The sequence below is a fragment of the Astatotilapia calliptera genome, chromosome 7 (genome assembly GCF_900246225.1).
Source record: "Astatotilapia calliptera chromosome 7, fAstCal1.2, whole genome shotgun sequence".
NCBI lineage: Eukaryota > Metazoa > Chordata > Actinopteri > Cichliformes > Cichlidae > Astatotilapia > Astatotilapia calliptera.
In genome coordinates, this window is record NC_039308.1 from 49,303,782 (window position 1) to 49,321,623 (window position 17,842).

The following is a 17,842-nucleotide window of genomic DNA, read 5'->3' on the forward strand; positions in this document are numbered from 1 at the left end:
CGTGTTCTTATCTAAACGCTTAACTGCGCCTGTGCTGCTCCGCGCTGAGTAAAAAGCTTCGCAATCGGGTTTGACCGTCCCTCGCTGGCTTCCGTAGTTCACTGAGAAAACATGGCTTCACGCACAAGCAAGACATTTCTGTCCCTAGGTCGAATAAATATCCCTCTCCTTGGATTCAATAAACCATCCGGTAAAGCCACATATGCAACGGCTCTGTCTATAAATTCTTCTTCTGGAAATAAAGGTGAGTTTCACTGTCGCTATAAGGGAATTTATGCCAATTCAAAACCATAGCTGCAAGCTAAGCTAACTGCATGAAGTGCTGTTATTAACAAGAGTAGCTATAGAATATCCTGTGTAGACTTCTGTAGCATCCAAACTTAGGTGACTAGTTAAACGAAAAGCGGATTTGTCTGGTGACCATGTCTGGGTTGTTGAAAGTCTTTGATGTCCTTTTGAGCTTCCTATATCTGTTTTTGCTTCACCATGTGTCACTACTTGGGCTGTCAGTGACCACACTGCTCATCACAATCAACCGAAAGATAGACACTTGCTGTAAATTATGGCAGATCATCATTACAAGAAAAAACTCTCCATTGCTCTCGCAAAAAGATGTGTAGGCACAGTAGCAGCAGAAGTACAAAGACATAGGGCTGCTCGATTATGGCAAAAATGATAATCACGATTATTTTCACTGAAATTGAGATCTCGATTATTTGACGATATTTATTTAACAATAACAATGTATTGAATAATGGCTGAATAATGGCTGAATAAGATTGTCATAAAATAGTGTGCAAATACTGATAACAGTGCAAATGTTTGCAATATAAAAAATAAATGAAAAATGTAAACATCTATGTTTAGTGAACTTTGCAGTGTTGCTCTGTGGTGCAGCTATGACACTGTAGCAGAGTTTACACACTATGTCTACTTGATCCACGTCTGACTCCGCGAACCCATAATGTTTCCACACCACTGAAGTTTTTTTTTAGTTTTTTTTTTTTTACCTCTTTTCAACCAGCGGCAGTCACTCTCCTCTCCAAATAACTTCTGCTTAGCTTTCCGAGCTTCCGCTTCCCTCGGGTCCCCTTAATCAGTGGTCCCCAACCCCCGGGCCTCGGACCGGTACCGGTCCGCGAGTCGTTTGGTACCGGGCCGCTAGAGTTGAGGCTCAGGTGTGAAATGTATAGTTTTCAGGGTTTTTATCGGTTTTCAGCGTTATTTTGTTATCGTTTTTATCGTTTACTCGGTTTTCCTTGGTCTTTTCATGTGTGTTAGTAATAATGTTTTCGGTACCGGTACTAGTTTTATTTTGTTGTATTTATCTGCGGCACCTTAAAGGCCGGTCAATGAAAATATTGTCGGGCATAAACAGGTCCGTGGCGCAAAAAAGGTTGGGGACCGCTGCTCTTAATTGTTGTGACACGTGTTCGAAATGCAGAGAGGTGCGCTCGATTTGCCACACGGAGCAGCGCGAGAGTAAAGTACGAGGGAGGGGCTAATAATCGGCTCAGTCATTTTTAATGATCGTTGAAAGCCCAGATCGTAATCGTGATTAAAATTCGATTAATTGAGCAGCCCTACAAAGACAGATACTTATAGACGGTCTATGAACGAAGGCTCCTTTATCCAATTTTTCATTCCACTCCTGAGAAAAGAAAGTAATGCCAAGGCTAGTTAACTAAAACCAAAATAGTAAAGGTAAATTTGAAAAGAATGTTTCAGTTAACCAAAATCAAATTAACCAAAAATAAAAGTAAAAACTAGATTCTATATTTGTTTATATAGCTCCATCTGTCAATAATGGTTTCACCAAGGTGCTTTATATTGCAAGGCAAAGACCTTACAATTAATAGAGAGAGAATCTCAACAATCAGGCAAGCTGCTATGAGCTAGGGCTGGGCGATATTACCCAAAATTCATATCTCGATATAGCCCCTCCTGGCTGCATGTCGTTAGCGCAGTTAGCTCGTTAGCGCGGTTAGCTCGCTAACACGTTGACACCGTCCAGCCCCACGCACGGGTCGATCCGAGGTAACTCGCTAACGGAGATTTTCCTCTTTCATCTTGTCATTGCCTGCAGGTAAAGCTATGGGGGAGGGGGAGTTGTGTTCAGTGAAGGAGAGGCGAGGCCGAGTAACGTTGCGTAGAGACATAAGTGGACGAAAGAGAGGCAAACCTGGGCTCCACAAGTATAATTATAACGTAACATAGACTATATCGATATAAACGATATTGTCACATCTTATATCTCGTATGAAAATATATCGATATTTTTAAAAAAAACTCGATATATCGCCCAGCCCTACTATGAGCAAGTGCTTTGCAAGAGTGGGAAGAAAGAACTCCCTTTTAACAGGAAGAGTAGACCCAGGCTAAGGGAGTGGCAGCCACCTCCTAGGATACATTGTGGGGCTAAGGGGAAAGAAGAGATAAAATAATAGTTAAAGTAGCAGCAAAAGATGGTCCTAAACTTTAATTACCTCTGCCAAGGAGGTTACGTTTTTGGTAGCGTTTGCATGGCAGTCTGTCTGTAAACACGGTAGTTCGAAAGGTTTTGAATGGATTTTGATAAAACTTTGTAGGTGTGTAGAGCAGAGACATGTTAATCCATCAATGTCTTCAAGGTCAACTTAATGATTTATTGATCAAAAATTGAGAAAAAGCATTATAATGCAAGAACTGAATCTTACAAGTGTGGTATGTGTTGTCAATGTATAGCAAGTGCTGTATAAAGATTTTAACAAATTGTCACATTTGACCTCTGACCTCCTCTTCAAGGTAGATTGTTTTGAAGGTTAGTGTGATAATAGTGCTATATATAGCTATTTAAAATGATAGCTTTTCAGACTGATGAGAACATGTTGGCATGGGATACTTCTTCAGTATAGTTTACTCATTTTGTTTTTATTTTGTTATGTTCATTATAATAACAAGTTATATTCAAGTACATCATTTACATACATGTAGAGTGATAATAAGAATAATTTTTAGGTGTTTAACTCAGTCAAACACCTTTTTCATTTGATATTTATTACTTAACAATTAAATGAATGCTACACATTTACTTTATCCATATAAGAAATACATATACTAAATTTATTTAAAAGCAAAGTTAACTGAGTTCTTGGTTTACAGTGGTTTATTTATCTGTGCATTGACAAACTGAATTAAGAGCAAAAAAGCAAAAGTGAAACAAAGGTCCTGCATACAATACACAACCTACTGTTTGTTAAGAGTGTGTGATCACAGATAAAGTTGCTAGATGTAGTCTAATGTTTAACAACGTTGTGACATTTACTCTATTTGAGTGTTTTCATAAAAATATAATGTATATGATACTTTATTTTAGGCCTTCCAGACAGAGGTGGTAGAGGACCCTTTGTTCGAAGGCCCAGAAGAGAAGTGAGTGTGCAGCTTTTATCAAAACTGAGTGTAACACAATGCATGCACTTTGAATGATACGATAAAAAGTTGCCATTGTGGCTATTCAACAACCACCACAAAAAAACAATACATAAAGACACACACAGGCACGATTTTTTTCCTTCATGGTTTCCTTTGCACTCTGTGTGGGGTTAAAGGCAGGGGAGCCCAGGACAGGAAAGATGCCAGTGGATCAGGACTGGACTGCAGTTTATCCATCGGCCGCGCCCTTCAGGCCAGGATCCGTCCCCCTCCCTTTGAGGATGGGGTACCCTGTGAAGGGGGGCATTCCTCCAGAGAAGAAAGGCAATTTGGAGCTAATCAAGGTCAGACCTCATTACTTCCAGCATGCCCTAAAGAGGCCCTAAAGAAAACAACATTTTCTCCTCAGATAAAGTGATAAATATGCACAAAGTATGAATTAATCTGATAAAGAATGACAGAACAAATGGTTTTGTGATGAACTGAATGATTATTTACACAACATTTAGCTGCACACGTTTGACTCTGGGCTGTATCTGGATGTATTCTCTTTGTTTATCTTTGATGGTTTGAGTTAATTGAAGCTGGCGAGTGCTCCTGCAGTTCCAGTTGAGCCCTTTTTGCTCTCCTGCATGGCTTTAGTCGCTGTATCTCTGTGCCCGGATTACTGAGCTGCTATGTCCAGACACCAGCTGCTCTATCTGGACTCAAGCCACTTGCAGATCCGCTAGTTTCACCCATCACAGCTGGATATCTGCAGCATAACAATATTGATTTCATTCTCTCAGCTCATCATGAGGAGCTAAACTGCTGTATGTCCCTTGGTTACGCTTGGTGATTTGTTTTTTTCTTTTTTAATTATAAGTCATAGATGGGTTTTTGTGTAATCGTTTGCCACGACTGTGAACCATTAAGTTTACTTTGGTGTCAGTATAGGATAATTTATATAATTGTTTGTCTTATAATATCCTTCACTCAAAAGGATCAAGCGGATTTTGTTTTTCACTTTGTTTACATGCCCTTTAAAAGCAGCGTATTCTGAACAATTCAGTGCTGAATGTTTTTATCTAGAGCATTATAATGATTCTGTGTTTGAAATGTGTCACTTCTATTTTCTGGGATGTAGATATTTCTGTAACTGCTGTCCAACATTTTGGCCCATAGATTTATATATTATATACCTTACAGTTTCCAGCATTTACATTGGATAGCATCTATATGTTTGTGTTTTACTTTATGAATGAAAAGATGAGCAATCCATTTTTAGGGGCATTAAGAAACTCAACCTTTTTATATAATTTTAAACATATTTATACATATTTAAAGCCTTAAACCATATTTGGTTTGCTTATCTTTCAGATCCAGACCTTTTATCTTGAAAGGTCGGGTTCAACCAACTTATTCTAATATACACTTTATGGATCCTCTTAATATGATTTGTACAATAAGATTTTTTTTGTTTTTTCCAAGCTTTTATTTATGCAGATCTGAAAATGTGCAAGTAGATCATAATAGCAAAAACATGAATATGTGGAGAATGAGCAAAAAGTTCCACCAATAAAATTTTAAAAACAGAAGATATCTGTATTTAGGGGCACCACAGTGATGTAGTGGTTAGCACTGTCACGTGTTCAAATTCTGTTCTGCTACTCCAACATCCTCCATTAATTAAATCAGAACAAACACGTAACACCTCCAACAGGGGTTAAGGGTGAAGATGGTTTGAACTCGGTTTTGATATATTCTATTCAAAAGAATAGAATTTAGAGGGCCTTTGTTTATCATCACTTTAGTGGCCTCCCTCTGCAAGCGGAGTGTTGTGGTGGATCAGTGAGCATAATGATGTGCTTTCAGTAGGAGAAAAGGGTATAAATCATCCATTCAGCCGTCATCTTCAGCTTATCTAATTCAGCGTCGCAAAGGAGCTGGAACTTGTCCCAGCTGTCATAGGGCAAGGGGTGGGTTACATCCTGGACAGGCAGACAGTGGAACTGATCAGTATAGTTTTTTTTTCCAGACTGATACCGATATTTGATGATTTAAAAATTCCAATATTCTAATATATTGGCCGATATTTTTTTCCTTTGTTTCAGACGCACAAAAGATATATATAGCTAGTCATAACGTTTGTTTAATATATTATATTGCATAGATATATATAATTCATCTCTAGATAACATAACGATGCAGTTTAAAAACAGGGAAGTTACAGAGTGCCCCCTAATGGACAAACTATGACACATCAATGCTTATTCCCACCTCTTTTACTTTTTAAATTTTCATTTTTGGCCATTGTAAATGCCAATACCAATTTATTGGGACAAAGCTAATATGGACTGATAACATCAGGCTTTAGTGGTCATTCCCGTGCAGGCCTGACAGACAGCCATTCATACCTACAGCAATTTAGTATTGCCAAATACTGTTATGTGCATGTCCTTGTACTGTGGGAGGAAGATCAAATACCAGGAGAGAACTCCACAGGCGCAGGTAGAATATGGAAACTCCACACAGTGAGGCTCCACTTTTATTTATTTTTTTTTTTTTATTGAAGTTATCTTTTGTGTCTGGCATTTGTTAACGAGTTATATTTGATTGAAATCGACTCTCACTGCCTCTGTCAGTTCAGTTGGTGGTCCCCGATTCCTCAGTTCAAAAAATAAGTTATAATGGATGACTTGATTTATTGGCCAAACATTGGTGTTAGCTGATATTCTTTTTGTTCATTGTCACTGGCCCGTCTGTGGTTCATGTGATCTTTACTAATGGCAGCAGCTAATGCTGAATTCATTTTGTAGCTCTTACATCTGGGAGAAATTCGAAGGCTTGTGTTCATTTACAGATAGATGGAGGTTAAAGTGCCTCAAAACGGTTTTTACTCATTCGCAATAAAGATTTCTTTAATCTTTCAAACAAATATGGGAATGCCTAATAAAACAAAGTAAACCAAGAAAAATCACCTTTTTTAAACATCTGTACTAGAGCTGGGCGATAGAACGATAACGATATGTATCGCGATATAACTTTTACTCGATAGAGAAATTAAGCTATCGCGATAGACCTCGCCGCTCTTGTCCTCAAAAAAAAAAAAAAAAAAAAAAAAAAGGTCAGCCAATCCAAATTAAGTAGCGCAGAGCCGAACCAATCACAGCCGCAGCGTCACGTCGCGTGACTTGTTACGTACAGCACAAGTGCCAAGCCGCACGTGTGTTTGTTTGGGAAGCAGCCAGCGGGTAATGGAGCCAGCGCGTAATGGAGGAAATGAGTGTGCCAACTAGAAAAATCAACCGAGCGTGACCGAAGAGAAAACAGATGATGGTTCCAATGCCGGAGAGATTGTCGAACGGAAGAGCCAAAGAAGGTCCGTAGTGTGAAGGTATTTCGGCTATTTCAAGTCTGACAAAAAACAGAGTAGCGTGCACTGTAAATTGTGCCGAAAGCAAGTCTGGAAATACAATAAACCGGTGCATGCGTCACACTGTGCGCCACGTTATTGTTTCGGTGAAATGAATTTCTACAATACTGTTAAATTCTACTCTCTGCAGTGTTTAAATGCTTACATATACACACAGTTACTGTCCCTCCACACATACGACTCGGTTCTGCTTCTATGCCCCAGCTTTGTTTACGTTTTCCCACCGAGGCTTCTAGACTTCTGATTGGCCAATCCGGTTGTTCAGTGATGACGCGACGAATCCTACTTCCGGGTCTAAAGTAGTCTGCGTTTAATATGGCTTTTGTGTTGTTAACATGTTTAATGTTATGTATTTTCTTCTATTTGATCTCAAAAAGCTCCTAAAACAGTCAGTGATCCCTGTTGACCTCCCTCGGCTTTTATTACCGCTAATCATTTATTTAAGCTCAGTTTTTAAAACCTTAGGATGTAACTACAGCCCAGCCCATGCAGCAGTATATGAATGACTAACCTCGTATTGTGGATGGATTATCTCAGTTGTTCTCCTGGCTGAAGTTTGGTCCTTTTACAGCATCCTGCCATGCGATTACATTTGTTTCTGACCACCGAGAACACTCACGTTAACTTTTATCGAGTGGAAAAAAAAGTTAGCTTGTTTATATTATGCTAACATAGCTATGTCGCTAGCGGTCACGTAGCACATCACATCAGTAACCCTACAAACGTCACTGCTGTTTAGTTTTCTGTCTTCATTTATGCTGGAAGTGATAGCAGAGCTGTACGTTTTAATTTGTTTCCAAAACCCGCAGTCAGGACATGCTATATTGTATTTAGATAGAAGCTAGCGAGCTAACTCCCTGCTAACTTCTAACTCGGTTAAATGTCATAAATTCCGTTTTCATGGATGCCTGGATGTTAAACTCAATTGTTACACCTGGTAGAGCAGAACGCTGATCATTTTATTAAAGATGAAAGACTTTAGACAGTTTTTCAACTCTCAGTAATGCCACAGTGATCGTTTGATATATGGACCTGCAGCGGAGTTTAGACCCAGACACGGCTAGTGACGTCAGACTGAACAACCGGATATTTCTGCACGGTTAGGAATCTAGCGCCACCTGCTGCTTTGGCATGTTCATAGCAGCGTTTTCCTTCATTTCTCCCTTTGTGTGTGGACGGGATTATTTTTTAAAACGAAAACGGAAAATCTCCGTTTTCCAAAATACCCGTGTACATGTGGACGTAGCCTCAGTCTCTGACTGGAAGCGCTAATTCGTCATTCGGCTTTTGTCAGACTAAAGTAACTGTTAAAACTGTTTGAAAAGCTCAGCTATACAACAAGGAGAGATTGAGAATTTCCTTTTAGTTCTCAGTTTATTTGATATTGACAAAAGTTAGTCAGTTTTGTCTGTTCTTCTGTAAAACAAACTAAGATTTATTTTTAGAATTAATATTTTGTTTCTAAGTGGAATTGACAATTTAGTCTGTTTCGTTTGTTCTATTTTGAAACTTAAACGCTTTAGTGGCTGCCTTTTGTGTAGTTTGCAATATTTGCCTTTATTTATCTGAAAAAGTCTCATGTTCCTTAAGTACATCTACCCTGTTGAACTTATTATGGGAAATAAATATTTAAATAAAAACAAGCTGCTGATTATTTCACATTTTACTTGTGAGCAACGGCACATTTAAATCTTACAAATATAGTTATTTGGCTTATATCGTGATAGATATCGTTATCGCCTGAAATGAAAAAAACATATCGTGATATGAAAAAATCTCATATCGCCCAGCTCTAATCTGTACCAACTCAGTGGTTTAAAATCAAAGCATCTGGCTTTTCTTGTTACCATGCTCATGTTTTATCAGTAAACTGCTTTCAACTGCATCTTTCAGCTTTTTGTTGATGTTCTAACTTCTTAACACATACTTTCTGGCGCCCCACTTGATTGCAAATCAGCTGATGCAGCCCCAGAGATTTGCTTTTGAACACTCACGTGAAATGGGTGATGTTTATGTCTGAATATAATTCAAGCTCTGTTGTAAAGGTCATGAACTGTTTGTCATCTATAGATGAATGATAGTTTGGACGTAGATTGTATCATGCAGATCATACTCAGCTGTTCTAAGGAGCTCAGACTTGGCGGTAAAGAAATCTATTCTAGTGTGTGTGCAAATATAATGTGACATACTAGGGCTGTTCGATATAACGAAATACATCGGATGACGATATAAAAACGTCTATAGTTTCATTTTACGCAATCGTTTGTTTTGTGCGGTCGCAAAATAAACTGTTTACGGCAATATTTTTTCATCGTTTTGATGGTCACTGTAGTGGCTATATTAATTTCTTAAAGTTCTCTCTTTCTCTTATATTTTATATAACCACACTATGGATGGACAAGCGCCTGTTTTTATGCATTGTCGTTAGCAACAGCGACGGTAAGACCGTCGCGTGTCCGCTTGTTTATTTTCAACATAAACCTTTCACAATAAAGCTCAAGATCCTGTTGAGACTTTTCAAAATAAACTGAATCACGTGAAAGAGCAGATTATTTACGGATGAGAAGTAAAAAACAAACTGAAGGCCAGACAAACTCCATCCATCCATCCATCCTCATCCGCTTTGTCCGGGGCTGGGTCGCGGGGGCAGCAGCCTAAGCAAAGAGGCCCAGACCTCCCTCTCCCCAGCCACCTCCTCCAGCTTATCCGGGGGAATACCAAGGCGTTCCCAGGCCAGCCGAGAGATATAATCTCTCCAGCGTGTCCTGGGTCTGCCCCGGGGCCTCCTCCCGGTGGGACATGCCTGGAACACCTCACCCAGGAGGCGCCCAGGGGGCATCCTTGTCAGATGCCCGAACCACCTCAGCTGGCTCCTTTCGATGTGGAGCAGCAGCTGCTCTACTCTGAGCCCCTCCCGGATGGCCGAACTTCTCACCCTATCTCTAAGGGAGAGGCCAGCCACCCTTCGGAGGAAGCTCATTTCTGCCGCTTGTATCCGCGATCTCGTTCTTTCGGTCACTACCCACAGCTCGTGGCCATAGGTGAGGGTAGGGACGTAGACCGACCGGTAAATTGAGAGCTTCGCTTTTACACTCAGCTCCCTCTTCACCACGACGGACCGGTGCAGCGTCCGCATTACTGCAGCTGCAGCCCCAATCCGTCTGTCGATCTCCGGCTCCCTTCTCCCATCACTCGCGAACAAGACCCCGAGATACTTGAACTCCTCCACTTGGGGCAGGAACTCATCCCCGACCCGGAGTGGGCACTCCACCCTTTTCCGGCTGAGAACCATGGCCTCAGATTTGGAGGTGCTGATCCTCATTCCCGCTGCTTCACACTTGGCTGCGAACCGTTCCAGTGCGAGCTGGAGGCCCTCACCCGATGAAGCCAACAGAACCACATCATCTGCAAAGATCAGAGATGAGATTCTGAGGCCACCAAAGCGAAAGCCCTCCGCCACTTGGCTGCGCCTCGAAATCCTGTCCATAAAAATTATGAACAGAACCGGAGACAAAGGGCAGCCCTGGCGGAGCCCATCACCCACCGGGAACGAGTCCGACTTATTGCCGGCAATGCGAACCAAGCTCTTGCAACGGTTGTATAGGGAACGAATGGCCCGTAGCAATGGGCCAGACACCCCATATTCCCGCAACACCTCCCACAGGACACCCCGAGGGACACGGTCGAATGCCTTCTCCAAGTCCACAAAACACATGTAGACTGGTTGGGCAAACTCCCATGCACCCTCAAGTATCCAGACAAACTCCTTCATGATTTTCTGATAGAGAGCAGAATTCATGATTCCATCAATTTCAATAAGACGTCCAGGTTCTGATGTAGCAAAACAGCCACACATCATCACAATACCACCACCATGCTTGACAGTTGGTCTGATGTTCTTTTAATGAAGTGCTGTGTTAGTTTTATGCCAGATGTAACAGGACTCGAACCTTCTAAAAGGTTCCACCTGTGTATTGTCAGTCTACAGAATATTTTCCCAAAAGTCCTTTGGGTTCATGGAGATGTTTTGTTTTTTTCAGCAGATGAGACCAGGGTTTGTGTTCTTTTTGGTCAGCTGTGGTTTTCACCTTGTAACTCGTTTTTTTGGTCTCTTTCTTATTGTTGAATCATGAACACTGACCTTAACTGAACCAAGTGAGAACTGTAGTTCTTTAAGTCTTGTTCTGGGTTATTTTGTGACCCCCTGGATGAGTCGTTGATGGACTCTTGGACATGTTTATAGGCCAGTCACTCTTGGGTTATTCTCCATTTGTGGATGACTTTAACTGTGGTTTGTTTTATTTTTTGTTTGTTTTTTTTAGCCTGCTTCACTTTGTCAGAAAGGTTCTGTTCAAGTTAACCCAACTTACCCACACCCAAATTTAAAAATGACATTTTGTATTTACTCTGGTTATCTTTGACTAATATTGTTTGATCTGAAGCATGTAAGTTTGGCAAATATGCAAAAGAACAAAGAAATCAGGTAGTGGGCAAATACTTTTTCACAGTTTGTAGACTTGCTGATTTAAGTTTGCCAAGAGAGTGAAATCAAGAGAGGGAAAGTTTGTCACGTTTCTCTTTTTCTCTGTTTCAGATACCAAACTTTCTACATTTGACACCAGCAGCCATTAAGAAACACTGTGAAGCTCTGAAACGTAAGTTCATATTTTACTAATCTAGTTAGAGAAAAGCAGTTTCTTTCTTTCATTATTGTTCAGCAGCACATTTAAATGCCTTTCTGTGCTATCAGCTTTCTGTACAGAGTGGCCCTCTGCCTTGGAGACTGATACCAAGTGTGATGAGCATTTCCCCATTAAATTAGAGAGCAAAGAGTATGTGTCCGCTGGCCCTTCTCTCAGAAACCCTTCAGCTCGTATCGTCCATCTAACAGTGAGTTTTGCCATTTTTACTTGATGCTGACTTTAACTGGGTTTTGTTAATGTACAGGTGATCAAAAACCTCACATGTAAAATGAGATTAAAGATTTACTGGGATACATAATCACCAGCTGACATCGTGTCTGTCTGACTTCCTAGAAAGATCTTCATCGTCTAGTGACCTAAAATCTGCAAAATGATGCTATTGAGTCAACAGAGAGATTAGTCTTTGGTCATTACTTTATATTTCCTGTGCCAAGGCTCTGTCAATATTCTTGTTAATTGTTATGGGGTTTTTGGCAACTTTTTAGTTTTCAATAAAAGAAGTAACAACATTTTTTTAAAAAATAATATTTGCTGAGACATTTTAATATTCTTTTTAATCCCCCTCCCAAAACTAATCCATCAATATGCAATCCTTCCCTATGAGCAGGACCATACATGGAAATGCACGTCTCTTTAACTTAACTGCAAGAATCAATTAAATGTAATAAATAATGCCCTCTTAATTGTGAAGTTACTGGGCCTGTGTTCTATTTTACAGGGTGATGTTAAGGGTAGAGGAGAGAAAAACACAACTTCCTTCAGCTGAACCTTGACAAACAAAGCTGTTGTTTCCTTGTCCCATTCTATCACACTGCCTGTAGTCATTTTAACTCCAAAAAGTGCCAAAGAAATCCTGCTTTGCATCACAAACTGCCTTTGACAAATGTGCGATTTCTTTCCCAGACTGGAATGTTTGGGGTTTGGCTTTTTTTTGTTTTGTTTTTTTTACCATTAATCGCCAGCCATCTGCTCCTGACACATTGCCTTAGATTATATCAGCAAGGTAGGAATTAAACAGTAATCCAGGTGGATTAGGCAGGGAGATAGATTGAAGGGCAAATCTCACACAGTTAGATTCCAAATCTAGAACAAGTTGACTAAGCCCTTATTTGTAAGAGGGGTGGGGGGCATCAATATTTGAATTAACATATATTTTCTATTTTTGATTTGTGGTTTAATATTTTATAGGAGGAAAATCCTGGAAATCAATTCTGTGACAGAGGTTTATTTATGCTGGACACATAGTCTCAACCATTGTAGCAGCTCTGTGCATGTTTGTAACAGCAGTACCTCAGTGCAGTGCACAAAATAAATGTTCACCTGTGCTTTGTATTACCTATAAATGGAGTAATGTTGCATTGTTCAAAGCAGAGCCATAAACAATGTAGTGGAGGTAAAATCTATCATCTCTACAAGCAGCTTATGTGATTCTGGGACACGGCATGTGTTTGATCTGTAAAAATTATAGGGTTTTTTTAATCCACGCAGTCTAAGCTTTGCAAAGGTTAAAAAAATAAATATTACATATTGCAGTTCAGACTTTAGGTTTTATTCTTAAATCCTTAGAGACAGATGTATGGTGGAGTTATAGCACATAAGCACATCACATTTGCCCTAATCTCGTTGTGAACGTCTCTTTATTTAGTGAAGTGTCACGGAAGGACTAGATTTAAATTATGTGGTAATCTATTCACATCTTCAACTTTCAAGGTAAAGCTGTCCAGTTTGAACTTAGATGACCATGCAAGGAAGAAAATGATCAAACTCCTTGGCGAGAGATACTGCAAAAACACAGATGTCCTCACCATCAAAACTGACAGGTAAACACCTCTTCCTGAAAATATAGGGTTAAAAGAAGATTAAACTGATGTCCTCGTACATTTTTTTTTCTTCTCCTCTCTGCTAGCTGCCCGCTGAGACAGCAGAACTATGACTATGCCATGTATCTGCTCACAGTTCTCTACCACGAGTCTTGGGTAAGTTGTACATTTTTCTTCCACTCTAACTTAGTTCTTGTGTCAACTGAAGGGAGGTCCGATAAATTGGCCTCAGTGACTGAATACTGAAGGAGCAGTAAACTGAGTGAGTCGGACTTACTGAACTCACAGTTTCAAACAGGATATCCATGGTAAAAGTCTTCGGCCCAACTCCGCAACTCTACCTGGTGTTAGATGGGATATTTGTGCCTTTTCTACGTCCACTTGAGTTTCTCTTTTTGTTTTCTAACCTTTTGTCTTCTTTCAACAAGCATCCATTCATTTAAAGGCCAGGTGCTGTCTGGCATTACTCGTACCCTCTACAACCCGCTGTCACTTTTAACGCATTTGCCCTGGAGAGGTTTTAGTTCAAATGCATCATGATGTCTTACCTAATGCACCACTCTATGCAATGTACAAGTGTCACAGGGCCTTCATCAGCGGAGGGTTCTTACTTGATCTATTTTTTGCCATTATAAAAAGATATGTAATTTAAAATAATTTCTTTTTAGTGTGGATATGTGAAATATAAACACAGCGCTGATGTGGGGGAGATTTTGTGTGTTGTCTTGTATATTTGGTTTATGAGGACAAAAGGCAAAACTTCAATATTTTAGAAAAAACAGTATCTCCTGCACTAGATACCAACAAATTGGTACCTTAGACCATTTAGCAGAAAAGCCAGTGAAGTCTTATTTTGACGGCATTTCTTTTTCAGATTTCTAATATTTTTATATTTGTAGCTTCTTTTCATATGAAATCCCTTCTTTGTCATGATCATATCATGATCACCCCAGATTGGAATAAATGCAGTGCTGAGATCTTGAGTAACCCCCTTTCGTTATATTTTGACTTTCTTATACATTTTTTAAAAGTAATCCTGAGCAATAGTTCTGCAGCATTTCTGAAGGTCTTTAAAATAATCTTCGGGTATTGGCTACTTTTTCACTAATTTTCAGACCACTTCCAAAAGGAAATTTTCTTTTTTAATAACCTCCTAAGACCTGAACTCTTTCATGGCATGCATTTTTAATTTCTCTTTGCTATTTGGGCTGATTGGGACCTGATGAATGTAAAAACAAAGAATTACCTTTTTTTTTTTTTTTTTTTTTTTGTGCCAGATCCACACATGAGGACATTAGTTTAAATTTTGATAGAATATGAATCATTCAAGCACAACAGGTCAAGTAACTTAAGGGGCTAAACCATTGCTGTGTCTACACATAACAGATAATTAGCAAACAACTGATTTTAATTGTATTTTTAGGCACTTTGTTAATAACAGCATGTCACAAAACTGCTTAACTTGTTCCCATTTCTTTAGTTGAATCTGCAGTTACATCTACAAATGTAAAGTATTTTTGTAGCCACGAGGTGGTTCCCCAAGAGCTACTAAAACTTGGCATATCTTGACATGGTGTGCAGTGTTTCCCTAAAAAAATTTGAGGAAAATGGGAGAGTAGAAAACAAGAAGTGTCCTAAAAAACTATCGACAGCAGATGAACATTATCTAAAGGTCATGTCCTTAAGAAACGAAAAAAATCCAGCAAACATCCGACACGGACCCAAAACATTTTTTGACCCTTCAGTTGGTCCATCTATTGTTCACTGAAGTCTCCTCAGAAATGGTCTCAGTCGAATGACAGCTGTCAAGAAGCCATTTGTAAGGAAGAGAAACTGGGTCAAAGCCTGGGGTACACCAAGTTACACAAAAACTGAAAATGTTTTCATATCGTTTCATCTTTGGTGGCATTTACGTACAACTAGCAACATGGCACACCTTTCACTGTGGGCAATCTTGTCCATCTTGCTTAGCGATCTGAGAGACTAAAGCCCATTAGGGAGGTAGCAGAGTTGAATGGGCAGAAGGATGGCAAACAGCAGCATTGTCCAGTTGACATTTACCCACAGAAGAGGAGAAAACAGACTCCCCTCTCAGGTGTTGACCTTGATACTCATTCACATTAAGCAAACCATGCCACATCGGAGAGGTGTGCCACCAGGCCAACAGTGCTTAGGCACTGTTGGCATGAATCTGCAGCCAGCCACATAAAAGAGCACGATTGTGCAACCTCTGCCTTTAGGAGCTCTTCCTGACATGGCTTAGCCAGTTTAAGTTGAGAAAAGGCTGTTAAAGCCAGGAAGCAAAACACTGTCCACTGCCCTTTTGAACACACAATGGAAGGCACAGTGCTTGTCCAGCAGGCTTGTGGAAGCTGTGAGAGTGGCGTACTGATCAGGTTGTAACGATAGCTCACAAAGGGGCCAATTGTTAGCAGCCACCGAGGTGATTATATCTCCTCAGTCAGAGAGATGGACTTTGCCTGTTAATTCCAGTGTGTGCTAATTCAGGCCAGCGTTTGGGCTGACCGCTCAAAGCTGCCTCCAACATGCACACGCATTTACCACTAAGAGGCACTCTGCCTGCTTTTGTGCCCGCATGCCTAGCACCTGTCATTTCAAGAAACTGGGGGGCATTTAACCCACTGGTGAGCTATCAAATATCCTGCCTGTTGATCAAACTACTGAGCATTGCATACAGCAAACATCACAACACTTTGCATTGTTTTATTTTGTATTAATCTCTAAATGTGGAAAAATAAAATGTTAAAGCGTCAGTGTGTCAGCTGCAAACCCACTCCAAAAAATGTAAAGCTATTATTCATTAAGACTCAGTCACAAGGCTGAAGAACTGCTTCATGCTTGTGATTAACAGTAGAATAGCTGCTGCTTACCTATTCTGAAGTATTGATTGCTCTTCAGTCACTAGATCTGGACTTGCTGGAGACAGCATGGGGATCAAATATACATATATGTAGCTAATGATGGTCATTAACCTCCAAACACCTGCGAGCAGGACCCTGTTGCTGCCCTGCTTTAAGCTGCTGCACAATGGGTCGTATTGTTCTTCAGGGAATGTGATGAGAACGAGACAGGCGGCAAACGGAGAGTTACATATGGGAAATACCATCTCTGTGAGAGGAGCTTCAAAGAGTGGGAAGAGCTGAACCAGAACTCCAATCAAAATGTGGCTTGAATTACAAATCCAAACTTTCTTTTTCTTTTTCATAATTTAACCTGTGGTCATTTGTTTTGCTTGTTTAAAGTTAGAAATGTTATTCTCTTTCTTTCTTTAGAAAACTGAGGCCTGGGAGGCCGAGAAGACTGTGGCAGACATGGAGGACTACAGTTGGGAGGACAGCCCGTCTCAGAAGAATATCTTGGATGTACTCCTACGCATGAAAGTGGCAGGAGAGGGAGATGGTGAAGAAGTGCGACAGCAGCTGCTGGGAAGGAAAGACGTTCAAGACTATAAAGACTCGGTCACACGGCTGAAGAACGAAGGGGAGAGCGAGAGCAGCATGCTGCAGTACAAAGAGGCAGTCAAGAAAGTATTCAATATGTAATGTCAGTGAACAAGAGCAACAAGAAGAAACATTTTTACATACTTGGAATTGTCCCTGTACATAATGCATCAGGATATTTCAACATCATGGGTCTGAATGTGTTAGTTGTATATATTTTCACAAATATTCACTGGCATGCGAGGAGGTCATTAATACAAAGATAAAACTGTATGCGGAGTGTTTCATGACAAGGCGATGCTTTAACGCAATAAAAACATACTGTAAGAGTTACTGCTCTAACGTCTATCCCTTTCCCGCACTGTGAATTCAGAGAACAGCACCCCGTGAATGCACGCTTTCACCAGCAAGCTGTTGAAAGGTACTTTTAGGTCAGGGGCAGCCTGGTGTGATGAATTAAAGGTTAAACACTAAAAGCCACAGATCCAAAAAGCAATCTGTCATCAATCCCACTAAAGACGACTAATTGATGACCTAAACAATCCTTGAATCGTAGTCATTAATTGCTTAAAAGTGCCCATTAAGTTCCACCTACTACTGGTGTAGACAAGTGGCCAATGTTTTGAGGTTTGGCATCAATTACATTTAAAGTGACTGAAGTACATCAAAATGTAGGCCAGCCAAAAGGACACTATATCGAATTTCTTAAAGAAAATGGGTGTAGGCAGCTCTTGTGTTCATTCATTGCATCAGAATGAAACCAGAACCATTGCAGCTATGTTTTTGGTTGTTTCACCTAAACCTTAATGTCACAAATTGGCTCAAAGGAGAGAGTCCACACAAGAGGTTTTCTTAAATAGAAGATAATTTATTCAACATAATCTAACCAACAGACAAACATTACAAATGGGTTGAATCCAAGTGGAGTCTAAGAGAGACTAAACAGTTAATCTATAGCCTGAAAGGCACAAGGGATCTGCACTAGCTGACAATCCTCCCATGTCAGGCAATTGATAACAGGCCAGGAGTTCC

General features: G+C 40.2%; 1 protein-coding gene across 1 annotated transcript; it reads left to right on the forward strand.

The window, feature by feature from the left end:
* The first annotated feature begins 42 nt into the window (after positions 1–42).
* Positions 43–17,143, forward strand: mrps35 (mitochondrial ribosomal protein S35). Its single transcript, XM_026175320.1, has 8 exons — positions 43–244; positions 3,356–3,408; positions 3,588–3,755; positions 11,421–11,481; positions 11,577–11,716; positions 13,240–13,349; positions 13,436–13,505; positions 16,643–17,143. The coding sequence occupies exons 1-8, from the start codon at positions 112–114 to the stop codon at positions 16,910–16,912; spliced, it is 1,005 nt and encodes a 334-aa protein (XP_026031105.1). The 5' UTR covers positions 43–111; the 3' UTR covers positions 16,913–17,143.
* Positions 17,144–17,842: the final 699 nt, after the last annotated feature.

Coding starts and splice junctions, on each gene's coding strand:
- mrps35 (XM_026175320.1), top strand. CDS start 112: ATGGCTTCACGCACAAGCAAGACATTTCTGTCCCTAGGTCGAATAAAT. Junction 3,409..3,587: donor TTCGAAGGCCCAGAAGAGAA/GTGAGTGTGCAG, acceptor GTGGGGTTAAAG/GCAGGGGAGCCCAGGACAGG. Junction 13,350..13,435: donor CTCACCATCAAAACTGACAG/GTAAACACCTCT, acceptor CCTCTCTGCTAG/CTGCCCGCTGAGACAGCAGA.